Raw genomic sequence first — 23,735 nt, forward strand, 5'->3', positions numbered from 1 at the left:
TATTACTTGCTGGATCCAGTTAAAGCAGCGTGTTCATGGTTTTCTAATTAAGGAGAATAAAAGCTCGTGTGGGTGGACTTGCAGGAGAAGCACTCGAGGTCAAGTTCTGGATTCTGCTTCCTGTGGAAGCAGTGGGGTTGATAAGACGGAGTAGCTGGAATGGGTGGTGAGAGCTGGTGGAGGCTACACAGTGCACATGTAGCTATGGGACGGCAGTGAAAAGAACTGATCTGGTGGGAACTGGAGCGGGCTGGGGCGCAGGCAGCGTGAGATGGGGTACTTTGCCGTCACCGTGGCTTTTTTTTTTAGCTCATTGTCCCCTGAGCTTCCGGTCAGTGGGACGGTAAGTGACTGCCCCAGCCAGTCCTGTTGTTATTGGTATTACTGTAAATGTGTTTAAGAGTCAGGGCCTCCTTGGTGGCTCAGAGGGTAAAGATTCTACCCGCAACGTGGGAGTCCCTGGTTTGATCGCTAGGTCGGGAAGATCCCCTGGAGAAGGGAATGGTAACCCACTTCAGTGTCCTTGCCTGGACAACTCCATGGACAGAGGAGCCTTGAGGGCTACAGTTCATGGGGTTGCAAAGAGTTGGACGTGACGGAGCGACTAACACTGTCACTTTCACCATCGGTGACTTCTGGGAGAGGTGAATGGGATCCAAATAAGGCAGCAGAGGGGCCGTTCGTAGGCTGTCCTCCTGGCTGTGCTGTATTTTAAAATAGGGAAAGTAAGGACAGACTGCTTGGGACCCCAGAGGAAGGCGGGTGACTCAGGACTAGGATGCAGCTAGTGCCCCCGAGACGCTGTTGTGCAAGGTTTAGCACTGTGTCTTTCTGGAAAAGTGACTTGGTAAACATCAGCTGTGGTTGATACTGTTATGAACATCCAGCTACCCCTTTCCACAGAGCTTATCAGAATGAAGACTGTCTTTCTTTCTCATCGTTTGACAAAACCCTTTGCTTTTCAGGGCTCTGTTGGCTGGTGGTGGCTTTTCTACGTGGACTTATCGGCAAGGCTACGATGTCAGCATTCCTGTCTATAGTCCACTGTCAGCCGAGGTGGACCTTCCGGAGAAAGGGCCCGGGTAAGGCGCCTTGGGCACAGCCAGCTGTGCTGAGAGATGCCAGTCAGGGCCAGGGGGGCGGGTTGCCCTGCAGTCAAACCATCAGTGACAGGCCGGGGTCCTTGAGGGTCCGTCATTCCTGTCCCACACCAACCTTATTTATCCTTCAGTTCTCTCTCTGTCTGTCTCTCTCTCAGTCAGTTTGTAGCGCTGTCTACCAAGCTCCCCAAATCAGAAATCTAGTTGCTGTCCATAAGTCTTTCCTCTCCCTTACTTCCTGTGCGGAATTCCAGGCTTCCAGAAGGAAAGCAGGTGTTCAGCATCAGTTCAGTTCAGTTCAGTCGCTCAGTTGTGTCCGACTCTTTGTGACCCCATGAATCGCAGCACGCCAGACCTCCCTGTCCATCACCAACTCCTGGAGTTCACTCAGACTCACGTCCATAGAGTCAGTGATGCCATCCAGCCATCTCATCCTCTGGCGTCCCCTTCTCCTCCTGCCCCCAAGCCCTCCCAGCATCAGAGTCTTTTCCAATGAGTCAACTCTTCGCATGAGGTGGCCAAAGTACTGGAGTTTCAGCTTCAAAATCAGTCCTTCCAAAGAACACCCAGGGCTGATCTCCTTCAGAATGGACTGGTTGGATCTCCTTGCAGTCCAAGGGACTCTCAAGAGTCTTCCCAACACCACAGTTCAAAAGCATCAATTCTTTGGCGCTCAGCTTTCTTCACAGTCCAACTCTCACATCCATACATGGCCACTGGAAAAACCATAGCCTTGACTAGATGGACCTTTGTTGGCAAAGTGATGTCTCTGCTTTTCAATATGCTATCTAGGTTGGTCATAACTTTCCTTCCAAGGAGTAAGCGTCTTTTAATTTCATGGCTGCAGTCACCATCTGCAGTGATTTTGGAGCCCAAAAAAATAAAGTCTGACACTGTTTCCACTGTTTCCCCATCTATTTCCCATGAAGTGATGGGACTGGATGCCATGATCTTCATTTTCTGAATGTTGAGCTTTAAGCCAACTTTTTCACTCTCCACTTTCACTTTCATCAAGAGGCTTTTGAGTTCCTCTTCACTTTCTGCCATAAGGGTGGTGTCATCTGCATATCTGAGGTTATTGATATTTCTCCCGGCAATCTTGCTTCCAGCTTGTGTTTCTTCCAGTCCAGCGTTTCTCATGATGTGCTCTGCATATAAGTTAAATAAACAGGGTGACAATATACAGCCTTCATAAATCCTGTCATTTGTACTGTTTTCCCCTGAAATCGAAGTTCCCACGCACCAGCCAAGAACCAGCCTTTCAAACAAGAGAGCCGCCAGGCCCACTGAGTTAAGTCTGTTCTGCACAGGGCACTGTGGGCAGCTAACAGGCGGAGGTTGGTGATGCCCCTAAACTTCTGCCATGCCCAGGGCGGCCCCTCACCACAAAGCATCATTGGGTCCAAATATCAGCAGTGCTGTGGCTGGAGAAAGCCTGGGGGACACAGGGTGAGCAGTCTTAAGATGGCTCAGACTAAACTCTCTTTATCATCTACTCTCCCGAGTGTAATCTAGGTCTCTAATGTTGATTGAGGACTGGCACGTCCCTTAAGATTTAATCCAGGGAAGAAAACACGCTGAAAGGAAAAGACTGAGAGAGGTTGAAACGAAGGAGAGCAAACCACTCTGAGCAGTACAAATTACCTTCAAATAATAGTTTCCAAGAATTACAAGCTTGCTCTGTTGGTGGTATTTTCTTGGTAACTTGATCTCTAATTTTTATGTGTAACTAGACTGAAATGACTATCCTTAGATGGTTTAAGGTTGCTGTTGATTTCTAGAGTCCTGAGACTCTAGAAACTAGAGAGTCTTAAGCAGTCTGTCTTCCAGAGCAGCAGCAGGATGCTCAAGACACAGGGGGATGGTCCTCCCCATGCTGGACAAGCGGTGGATTTCTGTGACCCAGTGTGGACCCACCCCACTCCGTTTCCCCTCCAGGGTTTGCAGTTGGGCCCTGTAGTTGTGCTGTTTCCTTTACAAACAACACTCCTCTGCCTCGGGAGAGAAAAAGAAAAGCAAAGACAGGCTCTAGGCTCATCACACTTTCCAGGGATCTGGGAGGAGGCAGTCTGGGTGACCTCACGGCAGCATTTGGAATCTGTTGCTCTTTGTGAGAGTTGCTTTTTAAGGGAATTCCCACATCTCTTGAGGGCTGCGTAGAGTAGCAAGAGCTTTGTTTTTATTTTTATTTTAAATCTCTCTCAATATCGTCCAATGGGAAGCTGAGGATTGTTGCTATTGATAGCTTCTTCTCACAGATGTGTTGGCCTCAGCTGGAATTCTCGTCATTTCTCTCTCTAAAAGGAACTAAATTGGGAGTTTACAACAGTTACTATGGAGGGAAACTTGGAGTTCTCAGCATGATTTTGCTGAACCTTCGATATCAGCCCTGCTGGGAAGAAACATGAAAGTCATAGCTGGTCATTTAGTCCTCGAAAGAAAAACAAATCCACCTTAAGATTCTGTTTGCTTAAAACTAAAATGGGCCTACTCCACCAGCCCACCATCTGCCAGGTCAGAGCGAGCCAGCATGCAGGCAGGGGGAACATTTTTAGACTCTTGTTCACATCTGCACATTTATGTAGAAAATGGTGGTATTGGGTGGGGACCCACTGAGCGTGGTGACTAAGTGTCTACAATAGAACTGTGTTTCTTAACAACAAAATCAGCCCAGAGTCTTTCTTTACTCCGGAGTTTCTTTGAGCACCACGTGTTAGCATCTGTACTTATTTCTCCGTCTTACGTAGATGGCTCCCCTCTCTCTCTGTCTACGTGTATTGAAAACCATGCCTTCCCATCGCTCTCTCCTGTTCCATCTGGTGCTGCAGGGGATTCTGGCTCTCTCTCTTTCCGTAGCTGTAACTTCCTTCTCAGACAGTGAGGAGTCTGGCTCCCGTTATCCCCTGTATCTTGATTGATCAACCCTGTCGTGCGTGACCGGAGTCCTGTGGTTGCCTCTGCCCCTCACCTCACAGGTGTCTCTGCACCCCACTTGGGCTCTGACCCCCCTGTGCCGAGCTCCTGCTTCCTGTCGTCACCCTGGGGCAGGCCCCCTCCTCACCCTTCCTGGGCTCTCACCCCCCAACACTGAGGGATGCTGCCCGTGCCATCACCCTCCCCGTGCGCCTTCAGCCTGGGCGGCCCTCCTGCCCTGACTTGGCCTCCGCATCGCAGGTGGGGAGGCCATGACTCCCTCTGCCCCCTCCCCGCTCCCTCTTTCAGGGATCTCACAGTCTGGGCCAGGCCACCTCCCCGCTCTTCCCCCAAGAAGTTCTCCCCCAGACAAGGACCAGAGCACTCCAGTGGGCCAGCCCCACTGCACGGAAACGCTGTCTCCCCTCCAGGACGCCAGCACTCCACAGCTGCCTGCAGGGACCCCCTCGGACACCAGCATGGCTGCTCCTGTTCGAGGCAGCCTGGAGCGCCAGTTTTGTGTTAGCGGCTCTACTTAAATAGGAGGTCTCCAGACCCAGCAAGTCCCAGCGCTCTGTGGCAGCCACCGTAGAGCCAGCGTCTTGGGGACTGGAAAGGCCTTTAGAGGCCGTTTAGCTCTCACTTTGGAGAAGGAAATGGCAACCCACTCCAGTATTCTTGCCTGGAAAATCCCACGGATGGAGAAGCCTGGAGGGCTACGGTCCATGGGGTTGCAAAGAGTCTGACACAACTGAGCGACTAACACTAGTTCTAACTTAATGTATACCTTGTTACTGTAATTTCTTCCTGAAAAGTTTTCTGATTTATAGTGAAAAAGACTCACCACCTCACAAGACAGTTCATCTTCAAATGGCGTGAGTTGTTGAGGTGGTTTCTGTGCTTGTGTTGAGAGTTTGACTGTCCATCTTCCTCCTGTTTTAAGCAGACGAGCTTGATCACAGAAATCTTCCCTTTGGGATGACTGAAGAGGACTCCCTATACGTGATCTTCCCATCATACCTCTCCCCTCTGAAAACTGATGATTTTACAAAAGAAAAATGATGGAGGCTCAGGGCTGGGGATAGAATTCAAGAGTCTGTTTCAGTGGCTAGCAGGAATCCTTTTGGCTGTAAATAGCCAATGTATTGTTCAGCAAAATGCAACTGAAGGAGAAGTTGTCCAGGATGAGAGAAGCCAGTCTGTACGGCTGATCCAGACTGTCTCCCGACGGGCTGCTGTTCGGTGTCTTTCTTACGTCTGCTCGCCTCTGCCCTGGGCTCTGGGTCTGCACTGCCATCCAGGGCAGCTCTCTCAAGCAGGACTTTTCGTGAGGAGATGATCTGTGTTTAGTCGGGTGCCCACTTCCACATACAGCTGTTGAGCCCTTGAAATGGGGCTAAGGTGACCGAGCAACTGGATTTTAAAATTTTAATAGATTTAAGTGGTCTCACGTGGCTAATTGCTATCGGACAGTGACGTTCTAGGAGGTCTGCTTGTCCCTGTCTTCCCTGCCTGCCTTTGCTTTCAGTTCGACTGTAGAGAGAAATGACCGGAAGAGATGGTTCCGGGGACTTGAGGGCCATCAGCTGTGGTGTGCGCTGCTCCATTTGCTGGAGTCGAGCTGATCTGCAGCTGGGAGAGCGTTCATTTCCTCACTCCCTGCTTGCTCTGTGTCTCTGGGGCGTGACGCTTAAAGCTTGGGAAGGATGACACCTTCTCAAAGAGTGATTCTTTTTTGGCCACGGGTAGATGTGTAAGGTGTTCTCCAGCTGGACCCTCCAACTTAGCCTGAGAAACGAAAGGAAAATAAAGCAATTTCCCTTTCTTTCTCTCCAAGGCAAGAAGAAAAGAAGGTATGGGGTTGGGTTCAGACTAGAGGGTTTGAGTCCGTTCTTACTCACCGCTTCCTGTTAGCTCCCCTGGTGGCGTTGCCTAGAGATGGCTGTCTTGGGTGTTTTCCCTGGTTGTACAGTTTGAGGAAGATTTGAGTCCTGCTTCTGGCTTTGATGGGGGTTTCATTTCTTCTGGAGCCTGCTTTATATCATTCCTTTCTTCTTCAGTGATCCCTGCTGGTTCCTTTGCTGAGGTCGTGTTTATTGCCCCTGTAACCTCTCTGCCTTGTGGGAATCTTGCCTTCTCGGAGAGAATTACTTACCTTCTGGTCTCCCCAGTGGGTTCACATTTTGTTTCTCATGGAGATCTGAATGGTGCTAGACCCTTGGAAATCCTTTCTTCAGTCCATTTTCTCTCACGCATCCTTGCTATCTGATGTTAAGACTGGTTCCATCCATTGACGAAGCTAGTTTTTTCCACTTGTTCTCCATGACCAAGTTTGGTCTTCCTGAATCCATCTGGCCTTGAGGATGGGGGCTGCCTTTCCCTGGAGCTCCCCCATAGCATAGGGTGCCCCTCAGCAGCCAGAAGTAGTCTGCTTTCACGGTCAGTGCTGTCTGTTAAGACCCCTTGTTTTCCTCTTTGAAGGTTGCAGCCTGCTCTCAGATGCTTTTCAGAGCAGAGAACTCAGATCGAACTCATGCTAACGTTGGATGTTCTTCCAAATAATCAGTCAGTCAGTTTCTCTCTTTACACACACACACACACACACACACACACACACTCACTTAAAGCACGCTCCCTAAGCTTGGCCTATTATAAGCATTTCCTCAAAACGTTAAGAAGTTTTCCTAAATGAACCCTTTAACAACGGCATGATGCTTCAGCATGTGAATGAGTCATCGCTTGCCTTCTCAGCATGTATAATAGTTTAAATATTCAGCAGTGCTGAGTGTAGTTTCCCCAGAAGTCAAAGACGTGAGTGAGGATGGGTGAGAAAGCACTCGTAGCCCTAAGCTCTAGACCCAAAGTTGGCCTCACTGTGACTCATGCAGCGGCTGCCAGGGTCCAGTGCCCCCCGTTTTCTGCTTCGCAGGCCGCGGCGGTACTTCCTGCTGTCGTCCCAGGTGGCCCTGCATCCAGAGTACAGAGAGGACCTGGCCGCCCTCCAGGCCAGACACGGCGAGGCGGTGCTGGTGCTGGGCAAGTGCAGCAACCTCTCCGAGGGCGTCCCCGCCGCCCGGAGGCGCTGCCAGCAGCAGCAGGCCTTCGACTACCCGCAGGTGCTGCAGGTGAGTGCTCCGCCCGCCCCTCTCAGGGCCCGGGCTGCGGCTGAGCCCAGCCAACAGGCGCTCCCGCTCCAAGCTGCGCTCGCCGTTCGCTGAGCTCCCTGAGCGGAGAGCAACACCGGACTGCTCTCCACTGCTGCCCCGTGGACTTCCGGGAGCTTCAGGGTCCGCGTGCCGTTAGTGCAAAGCCGCTTGGCCCGTGAGCGTTCCAGCTCCTTCCACGAACTCATCTTACTCCAAAATGACACACCCCGTAGATGTACAGAGGAACCATGTAGTCAAAGCAGGCACGTGTATTTTGCTTTTATTCCTATATTCCTTATCCAGCCCAGAGGAGCTTGCTTCTTTAAGCTGCAGCTTGTATCCTCCAACTGAGCCAGCTCGCCACGGCCACAGTTAGTTCTTCCTGGGAGTGGGAGGTCTTTAGTTTTTGTTACTGTTTTTTCTCTTGGCCTTTCGCCTCCCTACGTGTGTCCTCCTGGTGTCGTGGGAGTGCCAGCACTTCGCAACTGCGGGCAGAGTAGTCCTGTATTATACTTCTGTATTATAAGCAGGCTGTTTGATACTCCAAGAGCCAAGGGGCCGGGAAAGCAGAAATTGAGTTTTGTTCACTCTGCTGTTGTCCAGTTGCTCAGTCGTATCTGACTGTCTGCGATCCCATGGACTGCAGCACGCAAGGCTTCCCTGTCCTTCATCATCTCCTAGAGTTTACTCAAACTCATTGCTATCCAACCATCTCATCCTCTGTCGTCCCCTTCTCCTCCCACCTTCAATCTTTCCCAACATCAGGGTCTTTTCAAATGAGTCAGTTCTTCACACCAGGTGGCCAAAGTATTGGAGCTTCAGCTCCTGCATCAGCCCTTCCAATGAATATTCAGGACTGGTTGCCTTTAGGATTGACTGGTTTGATCTCTTTGCAGTCCAAGGGACTCTCGAGAGCACCAACAGTTCAAAAGCATCAGGTCTTTGGCACTCAGCTTTCCTTATATTTTAAATATTTTGTTCGCTTAAGTATTTAAAATACCAATAGTTCAGTTCAAGGAGAGATCTTAAGGAGCTGGTGTGATTGTGTGTGATTTTTATTTTTTCAAAGTCTCCGAAGAGAACCGGCCTGTGCTGGGATTGTTAAAATACCTTCAAAAAGTGCTGCATCTCCTCTGGAATGTCTGACTGATAACAGTGGTGATGTGAGCAGGAGTATTTATAGTAACCTTTGTCTAGACAGGAAAAATGGTTATCAGCACACATGCCCACATCTGGACGCCGACTCTTCGGGGCCAGCTGAGCGTCCACCTGCCCCTCCGGGCGCCATGACCGATGCCCCTTCTCCACCCCTGCCCTTTCTCATCGCTTTCTCCTTTATCCCCAGAGGAATTTGGCATATTGAGTTACTTCATATTTCTTCTGAACTCTCCTTTTCTCTAGCTTTAAAGATTAAACAGTATTTTTGCTTTAAATTTTTTTTTGTTTTTCTCCTGGAGAGGCAAAAACTGGAAGAAACTTGAGTATTAGAGATGGGAGCTTTCCTTATTTTTTCGGTTGACCTATTACAACCACGTTTTTCTCTTGTGCATCTCTCCTTTTCCCAAACAGGCCCACATCCAGTGGGTTCGAGGGAGTGAATGAGGAAGACCTTTAGTGAGGTCTTGCTTTTTGTTCAGTTGTATCTAAATAGAGCCTATCTGCCTTAATATGTTTTCGAAGGCAGAGCATTCATGAGATGAATGTCTTCTGTATGCGAAGCACACTGCTGGATGCTGTGGGGGTAGGAAGATGAAAGGAGATTTGATGCTTTCTGTGTAGGGGGTCCTCTCAAGAGCCAGATATGCCCAGTCCAAATAATTCTAGTACAAGGCAGGGGGAAGTAAGTACTCTGAGTCCTGGGAAGCCACGGTGTATATACACAGCACCCCAGGGCTGAAAGAATCCAGTCCATGGGAAGTCATGCTGTTGAGTTTCCAGAGGAAGACCTGGAGGTGGGTTGTGAACATTTTCAGAATCCAAGCAGCGGAGGCATTGCATTGACATTCAAGAGTGGAAATCCAGAGCATTGCAACCTCTTCAGCTTTTCAGTCTCACCAGGGTGAGCTGTTATCTTTTAGCATTTTCAGTGTTGCCTGGCTTCAGCCCTTGAGAGAACTTTGTGGTCTGCCGGGATCAAAGTAAGTGGATCAGCGGAACTGGTTTGTAATCCCCTCCTCTGCCTGTGTTCCTGCAGGAGGCTACTTTCTGCATGGTCCTTCGTGGAGCTCGGCTGGGCCAGGCGGTACTAAGTGATGTTTTACGGGCTGGCTGCGTCCCAGTGATCATCGCAGACTCCTACGTTTTGCCTTTCTCTGAAGTCCTTGACTGGAAGAGGTGAGTGTAACCTTCTGATGAACCTTTATCCCAGGGTTCCTGCATGGATTATTTTTAAAGTCCCCCAGCAATTGTAATGCATAGCTAGGTCAGAGAACTGCTCCTTCAGATTTTTTTTGCTCCATTTTCCATCAGCAGAGTTAGTCCATGAACCTGCAGCAGAGGTTGGTCACCCGAGGCCTTTGGGCCACATGTGGCGTGCTGCCAGTGTTTGTAAATAAAGTGTTATTGCATCACAGCACACCCATTCATTGACACATAATCTTTGGCCATTTTTGAACTCCAGTGGCAGAGTTGAGTCCTGCAGTTTAAAATGACAGAGATTGTGTGGCCTTGCATATAGTAGGGCCTCCATAAATACATGCTGAATAAATGAATGGATTGGGGAATACAGCCGAAGGAGAAGTCATTGTTAATTTAGAGTGGACAGTAACGAGTGAAGACGAGTGTACCAGGCAGGCAGAACTGGACACACGGAGGCCCTGTGGTCGGGCAGAGTGTGGTGTATTCAGGAGGCTGAGAGGGTACCTGTGTGGCCGGAGCACAGTGGGGAGTGGACGGAGGACAGGAGAGGCATGGAGTGGTGACGGGGAGGTGAGAGATGGAGCTGGGGGAGCTCCTTTGCGCTGGTTGGCCCCGAGGAAGGGAGAGGAAAGAGGGACTGCTTACTGCGAGGACCGTGGGGCTGAGGGAGGCGCGGGGCGTTGTTGCTTCTGCTCGTGAGACCCGAGCGGGACACGCATGCAGCCGTGCTTTGTGTGCAGGGCTGTCCATGCATCCGCTGTCTCCCTCCTGTCTCTAGAGCATCTGTAGTTGTGCCAGAAGAAAAGATGTCAGATGTCTACAGTATTCTGCAGAGCATCCCCCAAAGACAGATTGAAGAAATGCAGAGACAGGTAAGGGGCCAGGCAGCCCTGCGGGGGAGGGGGCGAGTGGGAGGTGAAAGGTGGCCTTGACTGCTTGGATGCAGAGCAGTAGCCATGCCGCTGAGAGCGGGCATGGGATTGATGTCCTCCACTGAGTCAGTCAACCAGACCTAAAAGAGGAAAACAGCGTTAGGGAGTTGCATCGAGAGGCTTGGAATAATAACTGTCAAAGATTCAGAAACGCTCCTGAAGCAAGCCTGCTGTGACGCTAAGGTCACACCTCTGCTATGTGTTCAGGACGCAGAGCTGCCCATCTCTGGAAGGCCGTTTACACAGCAGGTGAGGGCTCTGGTGACTGAGACGGCCATGGAAGCTGGTGTGTTTCAGGGTCATGCTTCTCAGGAGCTTTGACCTTGAGTGTTGTGTATCAGCTAGCCTGGGTCCCCACAGAGGACTGAGCAGAGTTTCCTGTGCTATGCAGTAGGGCCTTATTAATTGTCTATTTTATGTATAGTAGTGTGTATACATCAGTCCCAATCTCCCAATTTATTCCTCTCTCCCTTCCACCCTGGTAACCCTGAGTTTGTTTTCTACATCTTTGACTCTGCTTCTGTTTTATAAATAGGTTCATTTGTACCATCATTTTAGATTCCCCATATAAGCAATATCATCTGATATTTGTCTTTCTCTGACTTCACTTACCTCTAGGTCTGTCACGGTGCTGCCGATGGCACTATTCCATTTGTATGGCTAAAACTCCATCATATATGTGTACGGCGTCTTCTTTACCCATTCCTCTGTCCGTGGGCATTTAGGTTGCTTCCTTGTCTTGGCTGATGTAAACAGTGCTACTGCGAACATTGAGGGGGTGCCTGCGTCCTTTCAGATCATGGTTTTCTTCGGTTCTTTTTCTTCTTTTAATGGATTTTTACAAGTTTTTATTCTCATCAAAATTATCTGTGTAGGTGATGAGCCGGAGAAGAGGTTTGGAGGGTTAGGGTTAGGCTTTAGCCGCCTCCGTGCATCCCTGTGTCTAACTTGGTCGCAGGAATGAGCCTCAGGTCTCTGTTTGGGTGAGGGCAGGGCCGTCACCCGGCGGTGTGGAAGTGGGGAGGGACTCTGGCTTCTGACGGCTGCTTACACACGTTGTCCGTCTGTCCTCTTGCCCCTAGCTCCGCCTCTCCCCACCGAGTGTGCACAGCAGGACGCAGGGGTTTCTCGGCTCCTCTCGGGTGCTGTCTTGGGCCTGTCACGTCAGCCACCACCTGCTTTCCTGCTTCCACACTTTGGTGGTGTTAGCTCCTTCCCCATTCTCTTTATCTTTGATTATGCCTTCATTTTAGGGTTTTAGGAGGGAGTTAGTGGATGTGTTCAGTCCACCTCTTTATTTTGGACCCAGCTCCTTAGACCAGACAGATGGTACATCACACAGTGGTTGAGTCTGTAGGTTCTGACCCCAGACTGCCTGTGGCAAACGCCGCCTTGGCCGGTTACTGACTCTGTGCCCTAGGCCAAGGCTCTGTCTTCTGTGGATCCCCATGACCTCATCTGTCAAGCATTTTGACATTCCGATTTGAAAACAAATCACATGTTAAGTTTAGCCTCCCCGTAGGCTTTTTCCTAGCACACCCATGTTCAAATTTCTGGGCTTCCCCATTTGTTGCTTAACTGCTGACCTCATCTGAGTTGTAGTGAATTAGAAAATCAGCCTAGAGATCTCTATAGTCTTGATCTGAACCTGGGGTTCTTACAACTCATGGTAAAAAAAAGTGCTCCTTGAAGGGACCTGGTGTTTATGCTCTTTGTGTTTCATTTTACGGCATCTTGATTTGTTAACATAGTAAATAGGGAATCATCTGCTAGATCAGATATCATCTTTTATAGATTTATAAAAGGCTAAGAAAACACCAGGGAAGTAAAAAAGAGCAAATCCTGCCCAGTTATCTTCCCCACTACCTTCCTGTTGGGAAGAGAATCACTTAGTTTTTAGAGCAGAGCACCCAGGGCCAGCTCACAGAATGCACTTTTTCCCTGGGAACTTGGCTTAGGAACCACAGGTCTGAGACTAGCCTTGCCAGTCTTTTCAAGTGACAGGTTCAGAATCATAGAACCATTGAAGCAGAGTGATTAAGGGTTACTTAAAACAGTGTACTTTTAGGTTATTTGGGCTCCAAGAGACACATGTGGGGTCTTAAAAAGACTCCGGCTGGAGCCCTGTGTCGGTCTCTGTTAATCGTGCCTGTGACATGTGTGACCACAGCTCCTCAGACTTCCTCACTTATGGAATCAAGGGTGGGCTGGTCAGCTTTCATGTCCCATTCAGCGGTTAAAAACCACTGTGAAACTCCTGTCCTTGACAGCATTAATAACTGAGTGATCATCTCTTTCCCATGACCACCTCCTGTCACGAGGGCCTGTTATTGTCTCTGGTGGTGAATAACCTGTATTATGTCCACTGGCAGAATAAAGGGGATCTCAGTACTTGCCTGGGCTTCCCTGGTGGCTTAGATGGCAAAGAATCCGCCTGCCATGCAGGAGACCCGGGTTCGATCCATGAGTTGAGAAGATCTCCCACAGAAGGGACGGGCAACCCACTCCAGTGTTCTTGCCTGGAGAATTCCACGGACAGACAAGCCTGGTGGGCTATAGTCCGTGGGGTCGCAAACAGTCGGATACAACTGAGCGACTCACACTTTTGCTTTCACTACTTTCTTCCCTCCCGTCCTAAATCTCCCTTCTGCTTGCTGATGCTCTTCTCTGTGCTACTTTCAGATCTTCTGAGATACTTCGCTGCCGTGGCCCATTTAGTCCTGCTCCTCTTTCTCTGAATAGTCTGCATCCCCAAAATGACCTCTTTTCTTCTCCCAACATCAGATTTCAAGACTGAACTCATCTCAGCTAGACTGATCTCAGCCAGAGGTGAGATTATCCGGTTGAAGCACTTCCCAGAGAGTTCAAAAGGATGACTAGGTTCCACTCCCAGATTCCAGTGGTACGCCTGACTCCCAGATTGTGACACCTTGAAATGTCTGTACATGTTGCCAGATGCCTCCCAAGGGGGCAAAAGTGCTGTGCTTGGGAGCTGCTTTCCTGTTGATACTGTGGCCGTCTCTCTAAGATTAGAGACAGCTCTTTTGTTCTTTCCAGAATATGCTTGTCCTTTATCTTCTGTATCCCCTCCATTGATTCAATCAGACCTTGGCAGGAGTAACTGAAAAAATAGCACACGCTTGGTTCTTGAAAGTTATTACACCTCGGTGAATTCTCTTTAGGGAGGTCCAATTTGAGTCTTTGTAAGACAGGGATAAACTTTTAGGGGAAAACCTGTTACATCCGTAGTTGATACCTTAGAACCCTGGGTAGCTTATGTTAGAATGAGCTGAGACTGAGAAGCGAAGGGTCGGATTTTCTTGCAGGACCGGCCCGAGGGGCTGCACGCACAGTTGTAACCAGCAGAGGGCTCCATCCACTTTGAAGTGACTCATTTTCCTTCTGAGTAGCCTTGGCCAAGGAGTCCTGAGTGCCATGAGCTACGCTGACACCGTTCCTCAGAGCCACTCTCTAGAGAGACCCGCTCCTTCCTGTGCTTTTTTAGCACAGGATTCTGCTCTCCTGTGATGGATCAGAGCCAGACTTGCTGAATTTGACCCCTGAGATACGGGTGGGATCTTGGTGAGGACGGTGATGCAGCTTCGAGTTCAGGGGCTATAATCTGATCGATGGGCCCGTGGTGACAGCCCCTAACATGACCCAGGAGTTAGGACGCACCCAGAGAGGAGGGTGTTCTGCCTGACAGGGAAGTGTAGTTACTTTTTCCTCCTCACCTGAGATGCGATAGTGAAGCAGCCGTTAAAGTCATATGCAGGCTAGAACCTGAACTAAGAGCTGGACGTAAGCTAAGACTTTTGAAGTACAGCCTGCATCTGTGTTATCTACCCCTGAAGACCATCAACTGGCTGTGTTGGCGTATGTGTCATTGGAAGAGCTGGGGTGGCTTATAGGGCTTTCTGTGGTTTAGTTAGAAATCAGTTCCTTTCATTAATAGAAATTAATAGTTGCTTTTGTTGTTGTCCAGTCGGTAAGTCATGTCTGACTCTTTGCAACCCCTTAGACTGTAGCACGCCAGGCTTCCCTGTCCTTCACTGTCTCCCAGAGTCTGCTCAAACTCCTGTCCATTGAGTCAGTGATGCTGTCCAACCATCTCATCCTCTGCTGCCTCCTTCTCCTGCCCTCAGTCTTTCCCAGCATCAGGGTCTTTTCCAATGAGTCTGCTCTTTGCATCAGGTGGCCAAAGTGTTGGAGCTTCAGCTTCAGCATCAGTCAGAATATTCAGGGTTGATTTCCTTCAGGATTGACTGGTTTGATTTTCTTGCTATCCAAGGGACTCTCAAGAGTCTTCTCCAACATCACCGTTTAGAAACACCAGTTCTTCGGTACTCAGCCTTCTTTATGGTCCACCTCTCACATCTGTACATGACTACTGGAAAAGCCGTAGCTTTGACTATGTGGAACTTTGTCGGCAAAGTGATGTCTCTGCTTTTTAATAAGCTGTCTAGGTTTGTCATAGCTTTCTGTCCATGAAGCAAGCGTCTTTTAATTTCGTGGCGGCATTCACTGTTCACAGTGAATCAGTAGAGGTTAATAGTTATAGAGATATAAAGCCAACTTGTTGGCCTTTTATTGTCTTATTGAGCTGTATTAGCTCGTTGACTTAGTGGAGCCCTAATTATGTTTTTTTTTTTTCCTCCAAGAGGAAACAATGGGAGATAATTAGAAATTTGTAACCCCTACCCACACATGCCTAATAACCCTCCTGGGGATATGTGGGTATAAGCCCAAAGAAAGCTGAGAAGATGGTGCAGATTTTCCAAAGCATGTTAGTGGTCTGAAATGGGAGGAAGTCTGGGTTAAAGCTGTTAGGGACAGATTTATTGGGGAGGTAGTATTTGATGGCAGCCTTAAAGATGGAGGGTTCCATCCACTATCTTTCTCGTGTTGGAAGCCAGGAAGAAGTATGCAACTAAGTATTTTCCTATAGTCTCATGGAACATTCACGTCCCCAGTCTCCTTTGGAATCACAATGAAAAAGAGAGCAACCCAGGATATTGGAAGGCTGACTAGACACTGGACTGTATAGTTGGCAGTGTTTGTGTGGATAGGGAGGAAGGTGTAAATGGATCCTCAGTTTATCTGTTGAGTGGAGTTTCCAAACATTCTTTTATTGGTCAGTGGCTCCGCCAGCAGTGACCTCTAACCTCAGCCACACTAGGAGGTGGAAGTCAGGAGCCTGCCTTGCCTTTGAACTCTTCTTTGTACTCAATTGACTGGGAGCCTTTGAGGTGGCAGAAACATTCAGCATCTTCTTTGCTCTCTCTCCTTGAACGCTTGGCCAAGTTAAAATACCAGTTTCTTTTCTATTACTGACCCATCTCAGCCTGCGTTTATATTTTTCCTATTATACTAAGCATACCAATTATTTGTTCTCCGGAGGAGTACGTGAAGATATAATGGGCTGATCGGAAAAAAGAACATGTCTATTGAAGAATATGTGGTCCCCTCACCTGGAAGGACTGTTGTCAGGCCTGGCTGTGGTCGAGGAGAGAGCAGAAGAGACCACAGAACAGTAAGTGTGTGTGTGTCCACCAGTTCATGCACTTGATTCAGGGCAGAGACCCCACAGGAGGCTGCTCTTTTATCTTACATGTGATTTCAGCACATTGAACTGTTTGCTTTCCATAGACATGATAGTTTCGAAGTTACATCTTTGAAGGACAGAAAGACTGTAAGTGAGGGGCTGTGACATGGGGCATCTGCCAGTCAGGCATGAACAGAGAAGATGGAAAGGCTGTTTTAAAAATAGAACTTGGATGGAATGCTCTGTAAATAATAAATGCTGAAGAGGGTGTGGAGAGAAGGGAATCCTCCTGCACTGTTGGTGGGAATGTTAATCGGTATAGCCGTTATGAGAGCAGTATGGGGGTTCCTTAAAAAATTAAAAATAGAGCTGCAGTATGACCTGGCAGTCCCACTCCTGGGCGTGTATTTGGAGGGAAACATGATCCAAAAGGATACATGGGCCCCCGTGTTCACTGCAGCACTGTTTACAGTAGCCAAGTCAACCTAAATGTCTGTCGACAGAGAAGTGGATAAAGATGTACATATATACAATGGAATATTACTCAACCGTTACAAAGAATGAAATAATGCCATTTGCAGCAACATGGATTGACCTAGAGATTGTCATACTGAGTGACATAAGCCAGAGAAGGAGAAGTATCGTATGACATCCCTTATATGTGGAATCTAAAGAGAATTGGCACCAATGAACTTATGAAACAAAAAAGGATCCACAGACTTGGAGGGTAAACTTATGGTTGCCAAGATGAGAGATGCGGGAAAGAATAGCTGGAGAGTTTGGGATGGACCTGTACACTCTGCTGTAATTAGAATGGTTAGCCAAGGATGGCCAGCGAGGACCTGCTGTATCGCAGGAACTCTGCTCAGTGTTGTGTGGTGGCCTGGATGGGAGGGGAGTTTAAGGGAGAAGGGATGCCTGTGTATGTATGGCTGGGTCCCTTCGCTGTTCACCTGAAACTGTCATAACATTGTGTGTTAATTGGCTATACCCCAACACAAAATAAAAAGTTAAAAAAAATAGAACTCGGGACTTCTTGGCACTCCAGTGGTTGACACTTCACCTTCCAATGCAGGCTGTGTGGGTTTGATCCCCCGATTGAGGAACTAAGGTCTCACATGCCTCATGGCCAAAAATCCAGAACATAAACAACAGAAGCACCATTGTAACAAATTCAATAAAGACTTTAAATAATGGTCCACATCAAAAAAAAAAAAACCTTAGAAAATGAAAACAGAACTCTCAGCACTCTGGATACATGGCAGACAGCAGAACGTGCTTCTCGATATCCTGGGTGTGTCCTCGTAAGAAGGTAGAATTCCTTGGTTCAAAGAAATATGTACGTGTTTGTTTTGCATATTTTGGATTTCTGGCATCCAAATGAGTCCTACCATCACTTTGATTGTTGAATATAGTTTCTGTTTTGCCGCCTTGAAGCTGTGTCTGACGGAGCATCTTGAAATCATGGAAATACAGAGATGGCTGTCCTGAGAACGCCCTGCAGTCTTTTCAGGGAAGGTTTACATTTCGCGTATATAAATGTGTTTTTAAAATACTGGCTTTCGTGTAAAGTATTTTCGAAAGTTTTCTATCTAAAATAACTTGCTTTTATTTTTTTAAAAGTGTTTTGTGATCCGCCTAAAGGCGTCAGCCCTCGGATGTCTAGAACCCCCAGGAACCTGGATGGATGTGTTCTCTGAGGGTCCCCTGTGCTTGGCTGTTGTGTCCGTTGACGGCTACATAGCAGTCTGTCCATTTCTCCCTCCCTCCCTGCCCCCAAACACACACAATTTACAAAGCAAACTCATTAAACAGAGTAGTGAGACTAGGCAGCGAGAGGAGTGATCTGAATTTTTTTTAACGTGAGGAAACAGAAGAAGAGCCGTGAAGCGATGCTCCGGAGATCACACGACATGTGAGGAACAGACGGGAAACATACTGTTTTGCTGCCCACAGCTTTATTCAAATCCTAGAGCTCTGTGGCCTGGATTGAGGTTGAACGTCAGGATGAGCTTCCCAGCAATTCAGGTTAGCTGCTCATTGGATCGTCTCTCCTAAAAAGTGGTTGCCCGAGACCCTGGAGACTGGACACGTCTCTGGAAATATGAAGAATGTGGAAAAGACTTCACTTCTGATTTCCAAGATTTGACATTGTAACGTCTGTCACTCTTTCCCACTGCCCCACCCCCCCATACTGTGAAATTGAAAAAAACTTTAATATGCATAAACTGAATTCTCAGGGCTTTGAAAAAAATGCCAAGTATTCCCTTCCTCCCCCTGCTGTCTAGTCCCAACATGCCACTCCAAGCTCTGTTTGCCGATCTCTGCTTTCATACTCGCCCTTAAAAAAGCTACTGGATCACTTACCCGTCTACGAAACACGTTGACCTTGATCCTTGGTGTTCTTCTGGTGAAACAGACAACCGTGGTTCTGATACAAAGCCAGGCTCTTTGGCCAGTGGGAGAGCCTTGGGGAAGAGTGTGATTATGGGATATTTTAAGTTTCATAATTTTATTTCAATTTTGTTACTCTGTTGGAGTTTTCCTGAATGTATAAATCCATATTGTGAAGGAGATCAGTCAACTTATGTTTAAAGCAGGATAAAATAAGGACTCATTTAATTGGAACTCTTAAGGAAGAGCATTTTTATGTGTTTAACTTTTTTTTTTTCAACTTTAGCATTAAGAACCTTATTGGAAAAAGACTTTTGCCAAGTATCTGATGGGAAGCCAAGAAAAGCATTTTAATAGAACGGTCTCAAATTTATAGTACACCAGGGCCTGTAAATAAATTTCCCTGTCTTTAAGGTTGGGGCTGATTTGCAGTTATTTTGTATAGCTTCTGAGATTTAAATCCTCACAGTCCAGATGGGGAGACCATAAAGCTGCTTTCCTTGGCAACCCTGGCATACATTGTCCACGGCGAGCTCTGTCTGTAAATGTTCACTTACCGTATTGTGATGCCAGTTTTAATTGGTTTAGCGACTTTTCCTAGAGCAGCTCCCCCACTCCAAATATTCTCAGAATCTTGGAGAATTAAGAGTCCTTGATTTCATAATGCAGACTTGTCATAAGTATATTTTAAGTACCGGCTTTTTTGCTAGAATTGTATAGGTATATTAAAGGAGATTTTTACAAAGGGGGAGGGGAAGAACAGATCCTGTCCTCAGGGTGCTAGGGAGAGCACTTTCAGTAACAGTGAATGAAGAGGCCAGAAGTGCTGTCCCCTCAGTTGTACTGCGGAATGGATCAGGAGGTGAAAGTAGGCTTTGTGACCGGGTGGCCTCAAATAGGGCGAGAGGATGCTCTGAGAGGTGCTGAGCTCCGCCCAGAGGTTGGCTTCTGTGGGAAGAACTTGGTAGGTCAGGTGGAGCAGCCTACCAGCCCGAGGGGGAACTTGAAACACCAGCAAGAGAGAACTTTCTAGGGAGCTGGAAGGACGGGAAAGTCAGTGACAAGTGGAGAGTAATGAAAAAATGTGCGATGAAAGGGGAAAGCAGTATCAATTAAGGAGACAGGGGTAAAAAAAAAATCAAAGAGCTGGAAGGAACCTTAGAAATTATTCAGCCCTTTCTTCGTATTTTGTAAATGAGGTGGAAGCCCTAGCATTCAAGTGGTCTTGAGGATGAATTGTTAGGGCCAGAGCCTCGCCTCGCCTGGAACCCAGGTCTGCTGACTCCAGCTGATGGATTCTGGGTGGAAGGGGGACCTTGTGTACTACAGTATTTTTCAATTTAGGGAGTCTTGAGCGGCATTTTATTTTTTAAAAAATGAAGGATAATAGGAAGGCATCAGAGTATTACCTAGCAAGGGTAAATCTTTCCTGAACTCTTTTCTTTGATATGTATATGTGCAGTGAGTGTCATTATTTAATGTATTTGTGTTTCTTGGTGTGGGCCCCAGTCCAGAGAGTTTGAGAGATGTTGATAGTGAGTGGCAAGCACATGGGCTTTTGAATTGAGGAGACCTGAATTTGCATCCCAGGCTGTGCCTTCTGTCTGCCAGCTTTGTGAGCATGGGCAAGTCACTTTGCCAAGCGTCAATTTTCTTATCTCAGACCTAGGGATAATAGTCCGTGATAATGAGCCCATGGATTAGAAACTGCCAGGCTCCTCTGTTCATGGAATTCTCCAGGCAATAATACTGGAGTGGGTTGCCATTCCCTTCTGGGGATCTTCCTGACCCATCCCAGGTCTCCTGCACTGCAAGCAGATTCTTTACCATCTGAGCTACAGGAACGCCCCCAATAATACAATAGAGCAGTTGTGTTGTTTAAATGAAATCCTTGACTTAAAGCATCTAGAGGCCTGTCTGCCTGCTCTGTGTTGGCTGTCATCTGGGAGTGCTCCGCCTGGGTCTAGGTTTGAACACTGGCAGGAGCCCCCTGGTTTGGAGCTTGGGCTTCAGGAACCACAGTAAGTTACCAACGCGGATGTATTATGCATTTGCTTCTGGGCTTGGAAACTTGAAACAGAACTTATTCCTGTGGGTCTGGTGTGCTTTCTACATCTTGGAATAGAGGGAGGTTCCCCTCTCTGGTTTTCAGAATGGCTTATGAAAATCGGTGGTTCTTTAGCTGGCCTTAAAAAAAATTCATTGGCACGTTTGGGTGCCAGAATTCATAAAGCAACGTTTGGGTCAAGTACTGTTACTTTTTCCCCTTTCCAGTGAGAACGATCTTCATATTGAGTCTTTTTCCCCCCTCTTTTAATGTATCCTCTGCTGGATCTTGATTTTACTCAGTTTTTTTGAGCCAGAAGATTAAAAAATAAGCATAAAGAGAAAAGTCAAAATCAGAATTGACATTTGGGTGGTGAACACTTGGAGAACTGGCGTTTTACTAGGTATGTACTAAAAATAAAGCAACTTTTTATGTGAATTTAAGAGGACTGGTGAGATACCTCTTAGGAATAGCTGTTGTTCGCCTCCTACTGAAAGGGTAATGAGTTGTATCATCTGGTTTTCCTGGTTCTCTGCTGTTGCCCTCACCCCTGCTGCCCTTCCCCCACCCCTGTCCAGCCAGCTCCATCCCATATTTGAAATCCCGCTGGAGAGCGAGTTGAGCGCTTCATCCCTAGATGATTTGGGCCAGGGGCTAAAACACTGCCATAAATCTGCAGCTCATTTTAATGCCACGTTAAAACAGTGTGAGCGGCTGGTTTCCGTGGCCCCTGCCCTCTTTCTTTATGGGCTTCTTTGGCTCTTCTTTATAAAGAGGCCCTGTGGAGTCATTTTAAAGTTCTTATCAGTTTGCTGACAGCTATATGGGCCTTTCTGCCGAGTCCAGGAGCTCAGGCAGGCGTGTGAAACTTCTGATATTAAAATTGAAGAAAAATGCCAGGCAGAAGGGATTGGGGAGCACAGCGGTGATTTGGAGGTGAAAGACTAGCGAGGTAATTAACCTCTGCAGGTCCGGAACTGCGCCCTTGGCCGGATAAGTTGCTCCTGGTTGGTGGGGGCAGGGCAGCAAGGGTTAGGCCGGGGAGGGTTTTCCAAGGGCTTTTATTTTTATCCCCTGATGAGAAAGGCCGTTCAGCTGGCAGCCTGTGCTTTCAGGCTTCAGCAAGTGAGTTGGGCAGTCCTGAAAGGCTAAGGGAGCCAGGTTTACAATGCAGTTTTTTTTTTTTCCTAAAGGCCGTCTGACTGGCTAGACCTCGGCTTGCAAGTCTCTGGCAGCTCCAGCTCACTGTCTCTGTGTGCACAGCATCGCTGTTATCGAATTTAAAGGGACTTTCATCAGCCTGCTCCGCTGCCCCTTTTAGACCAGCTTGCTAACTCCCAGTAATCCTCGCAGAGTGCTTCGTGGAAGCGCCAGGCCCTCTATAAATGTCAGCCTGCAGAGCTTGGCCCTTTTTACCCTCTCAGTTACGGAAAGGTGGACTGGAAGCTGCTCCTCCCTCTCCTCCACCACTTTTCCTTTCTCTCTTTGCTGAAAAACTCTAGCAGCAGACAGCTGAGGGGAAGGAAAAACCATTACCTGGATCAAGGCCAGGGGCTTGATGGAGCCTCAAAATCTCTGGCATCTCCTGACCAGAGTGTTTTTCCAGGCATTTCAAAAAGTACACCCTCACCCTCTGCCAGCTTTCAGCTTTCCAGCCTTGATTCCAGGTGGGCTGGCTTGGGGGCATCATGCCCTCAGAATCTGTATCTGTCTGCTCCTTTTCTCCTAACAAAAGCATTTAGGAAGAGGATAGTAGAGATAAGCAAAATCCGGTGGACATATATTTTTAACTGCCTTGCACCCTTTTGGCGCAAACACGTTATTTTTCCTTTTTCAAATAGTTTTGGACATGAGTACTTTTGCAAGTGTATTCAATTTAAAATAGTCATTTAACTTGAGGTTGAAGCAAAAGCAAAGAATTTTTATAGTTAGTCAAATTATATAGCTGTTGATCTAGGATCAATGATTTTCATTGAGCAAACAATAAAAAATACCAGTTCGTTTTACTACTTGTGTGGAAGTAGCTCCTGTGGGGAGAGTAATTAGGTATGAAAACTGACTAAGCTATAAATCAAAATAAAATACCCCAACCTCCAAAGCAATCAAGCTACTTTTTTGAACATTTCTGACAATATCAATAGGTATTTTGGTATTCTGAACAATTATCAGTAGAATAAATTGATATTCTATAATTAGTTAGGTTGTTAAGTTTACTGAATCAGAAGTTTTTGCTTGTGGTATAATTTTAATAAATTTACTAAAAATATTTTACAAATAATGTACTGAAAGTTCTCAGTAAGTGTATGATTATGAGCAGTCTTCATTATACAGCCTTTGCAAGGGGTGTGGTTATATCATATGACCAGTTTCCTCTTTGGGCATTGGTTGCAGAGCTGGCTCTAGAGTTAGCCATGGGTTAATCCCTTGTAACAAGTCCCCAATATGGGGCATTGCTTTAGGAAATGGCCTCTCTAATAAAAGTGTTAAACATTAATTTGCAGCCTATATAAGGATTGTCTGACTCTTTGGGGCTGGTTTCCTACAGAGTGGAACTATTTGTGAAGCATTTCTGAGAAATAATTGCTCATTACAGGAAGTGGAGTGCAGGCTTTGTGAATTCGTTATATATCTACTTAGAAAAATATCTAGGTTTGTTTACAAAAGAATAACTTGTAAATTACCAAGTGTCGATACAAGCGTTTGGTAAAGAATTCACTATTGTCAGGTCTTCAGTAAGGGTCAGACTGATCCATTAGATTTCTGTCTATATTTATGATTATTTTATATTTGAATGTATTTTTCTGTCTCCCTCAGCATTGAAGAGGCTGAGAGAGTTTGGAGTTGCCTGACTACTTTGTAATAACACCATCTTGTAATTCCATGCTACTGTTCTTGGGAATGTAAGACAACAATTGTGTATTTATTTCATTTTGTTTGACTAGATGACCTTTAATACTGAATCAGACTAGAATTGGTACAGAAATAGCTTCATATAAGTCATTTCTGGCAATGTAGTTCTCTCTTTCTCCTTATAGTTTACAGGTTAATTTGTATTTAAACGTGCACTTATTTCCCATTTTGATAAGACTTCAGTAGTAAGTAAGCAGGTCATTTGTTATCTTTCAGAGTTCAGTACTTTTTATTAAAAGGAGCAAGTGGTTTGTCTTCAAGTGTTTGAAGCCCATATATGTATATATATATTTGAAGTGTTCTGAATTCTCAGGTTAATTTGGCCAGGTCTTGATGATCTTTATATATGTATAATTTGTATTTTAGAGAGATCTTTGAGTTTTTGTTTGA

At 47.0% G+C, this 23,735-nt stretch overlaps 1 protein-coding gene and 1 long non-coding RNA gene across 5 annotated transcripts in view; one reads left to right on the top strand and one right to left on the bottom strand.

The window, feature by feature from the left end:
- Positions 1–23,735, top strand: part of EXT2 (exostosin glycosyltransferase 2) — a 144,122-nt gene that overhangs the window by 18,897 nt on the left and 101,490 nt on the right. For all 4 annotated transcript variants that reach the window (XM_055546930.1, XM_055546928.1, XM_055546929.1 and 1 more), the window contains 4 exons: positions 966–1,082; positions 6,943–7,138; positions 9,354–9,493; positions 10,296–10,389. In XM_055546930.1, coding sequence (XP_055402905.1) covers positions 966–1,082; positions 6,943–7,138; positions 9,354–9,493; positions 10,296–10,389 — 547 coding nt within the window. The remainder of the gene's footprint in view (positions 1–965; positions 1,083–6,942; positions 7,139–9,353; positions 9,494–10,295; positions 10,390–23,735) is intronic.
- Positions 17,955–22,009, bottom strand: LOC129627604 (uncharacterized). The gene is made up of 3 exons (XR_008702640.1): positions 21,972–22,009; positions 18,362–18,462; positions 17,955–18,090 (listed from the first exon to the last, which is right to left on the bottom strand). It is a non-coding gene; the product is annotated as an uncharacterized LOC129627604 (long non-coding RNA).

This window comes from Bubalus kerabau, chromosome 15, assembly GCF_029407905.1.
Source record: "Bubalus kerabau isolate K-KA32 ecotype Philippines breed swamp buffalo chromosome 15, PCC_UOA_SB_1v2, whole genome shotgun sequence".
Lineage (NCBI taxonomy): Eukaryota > Metazoa > Chordata > Mammalia > Artiodactyla > Bovidae > Bubalus > Bubalus kerabau.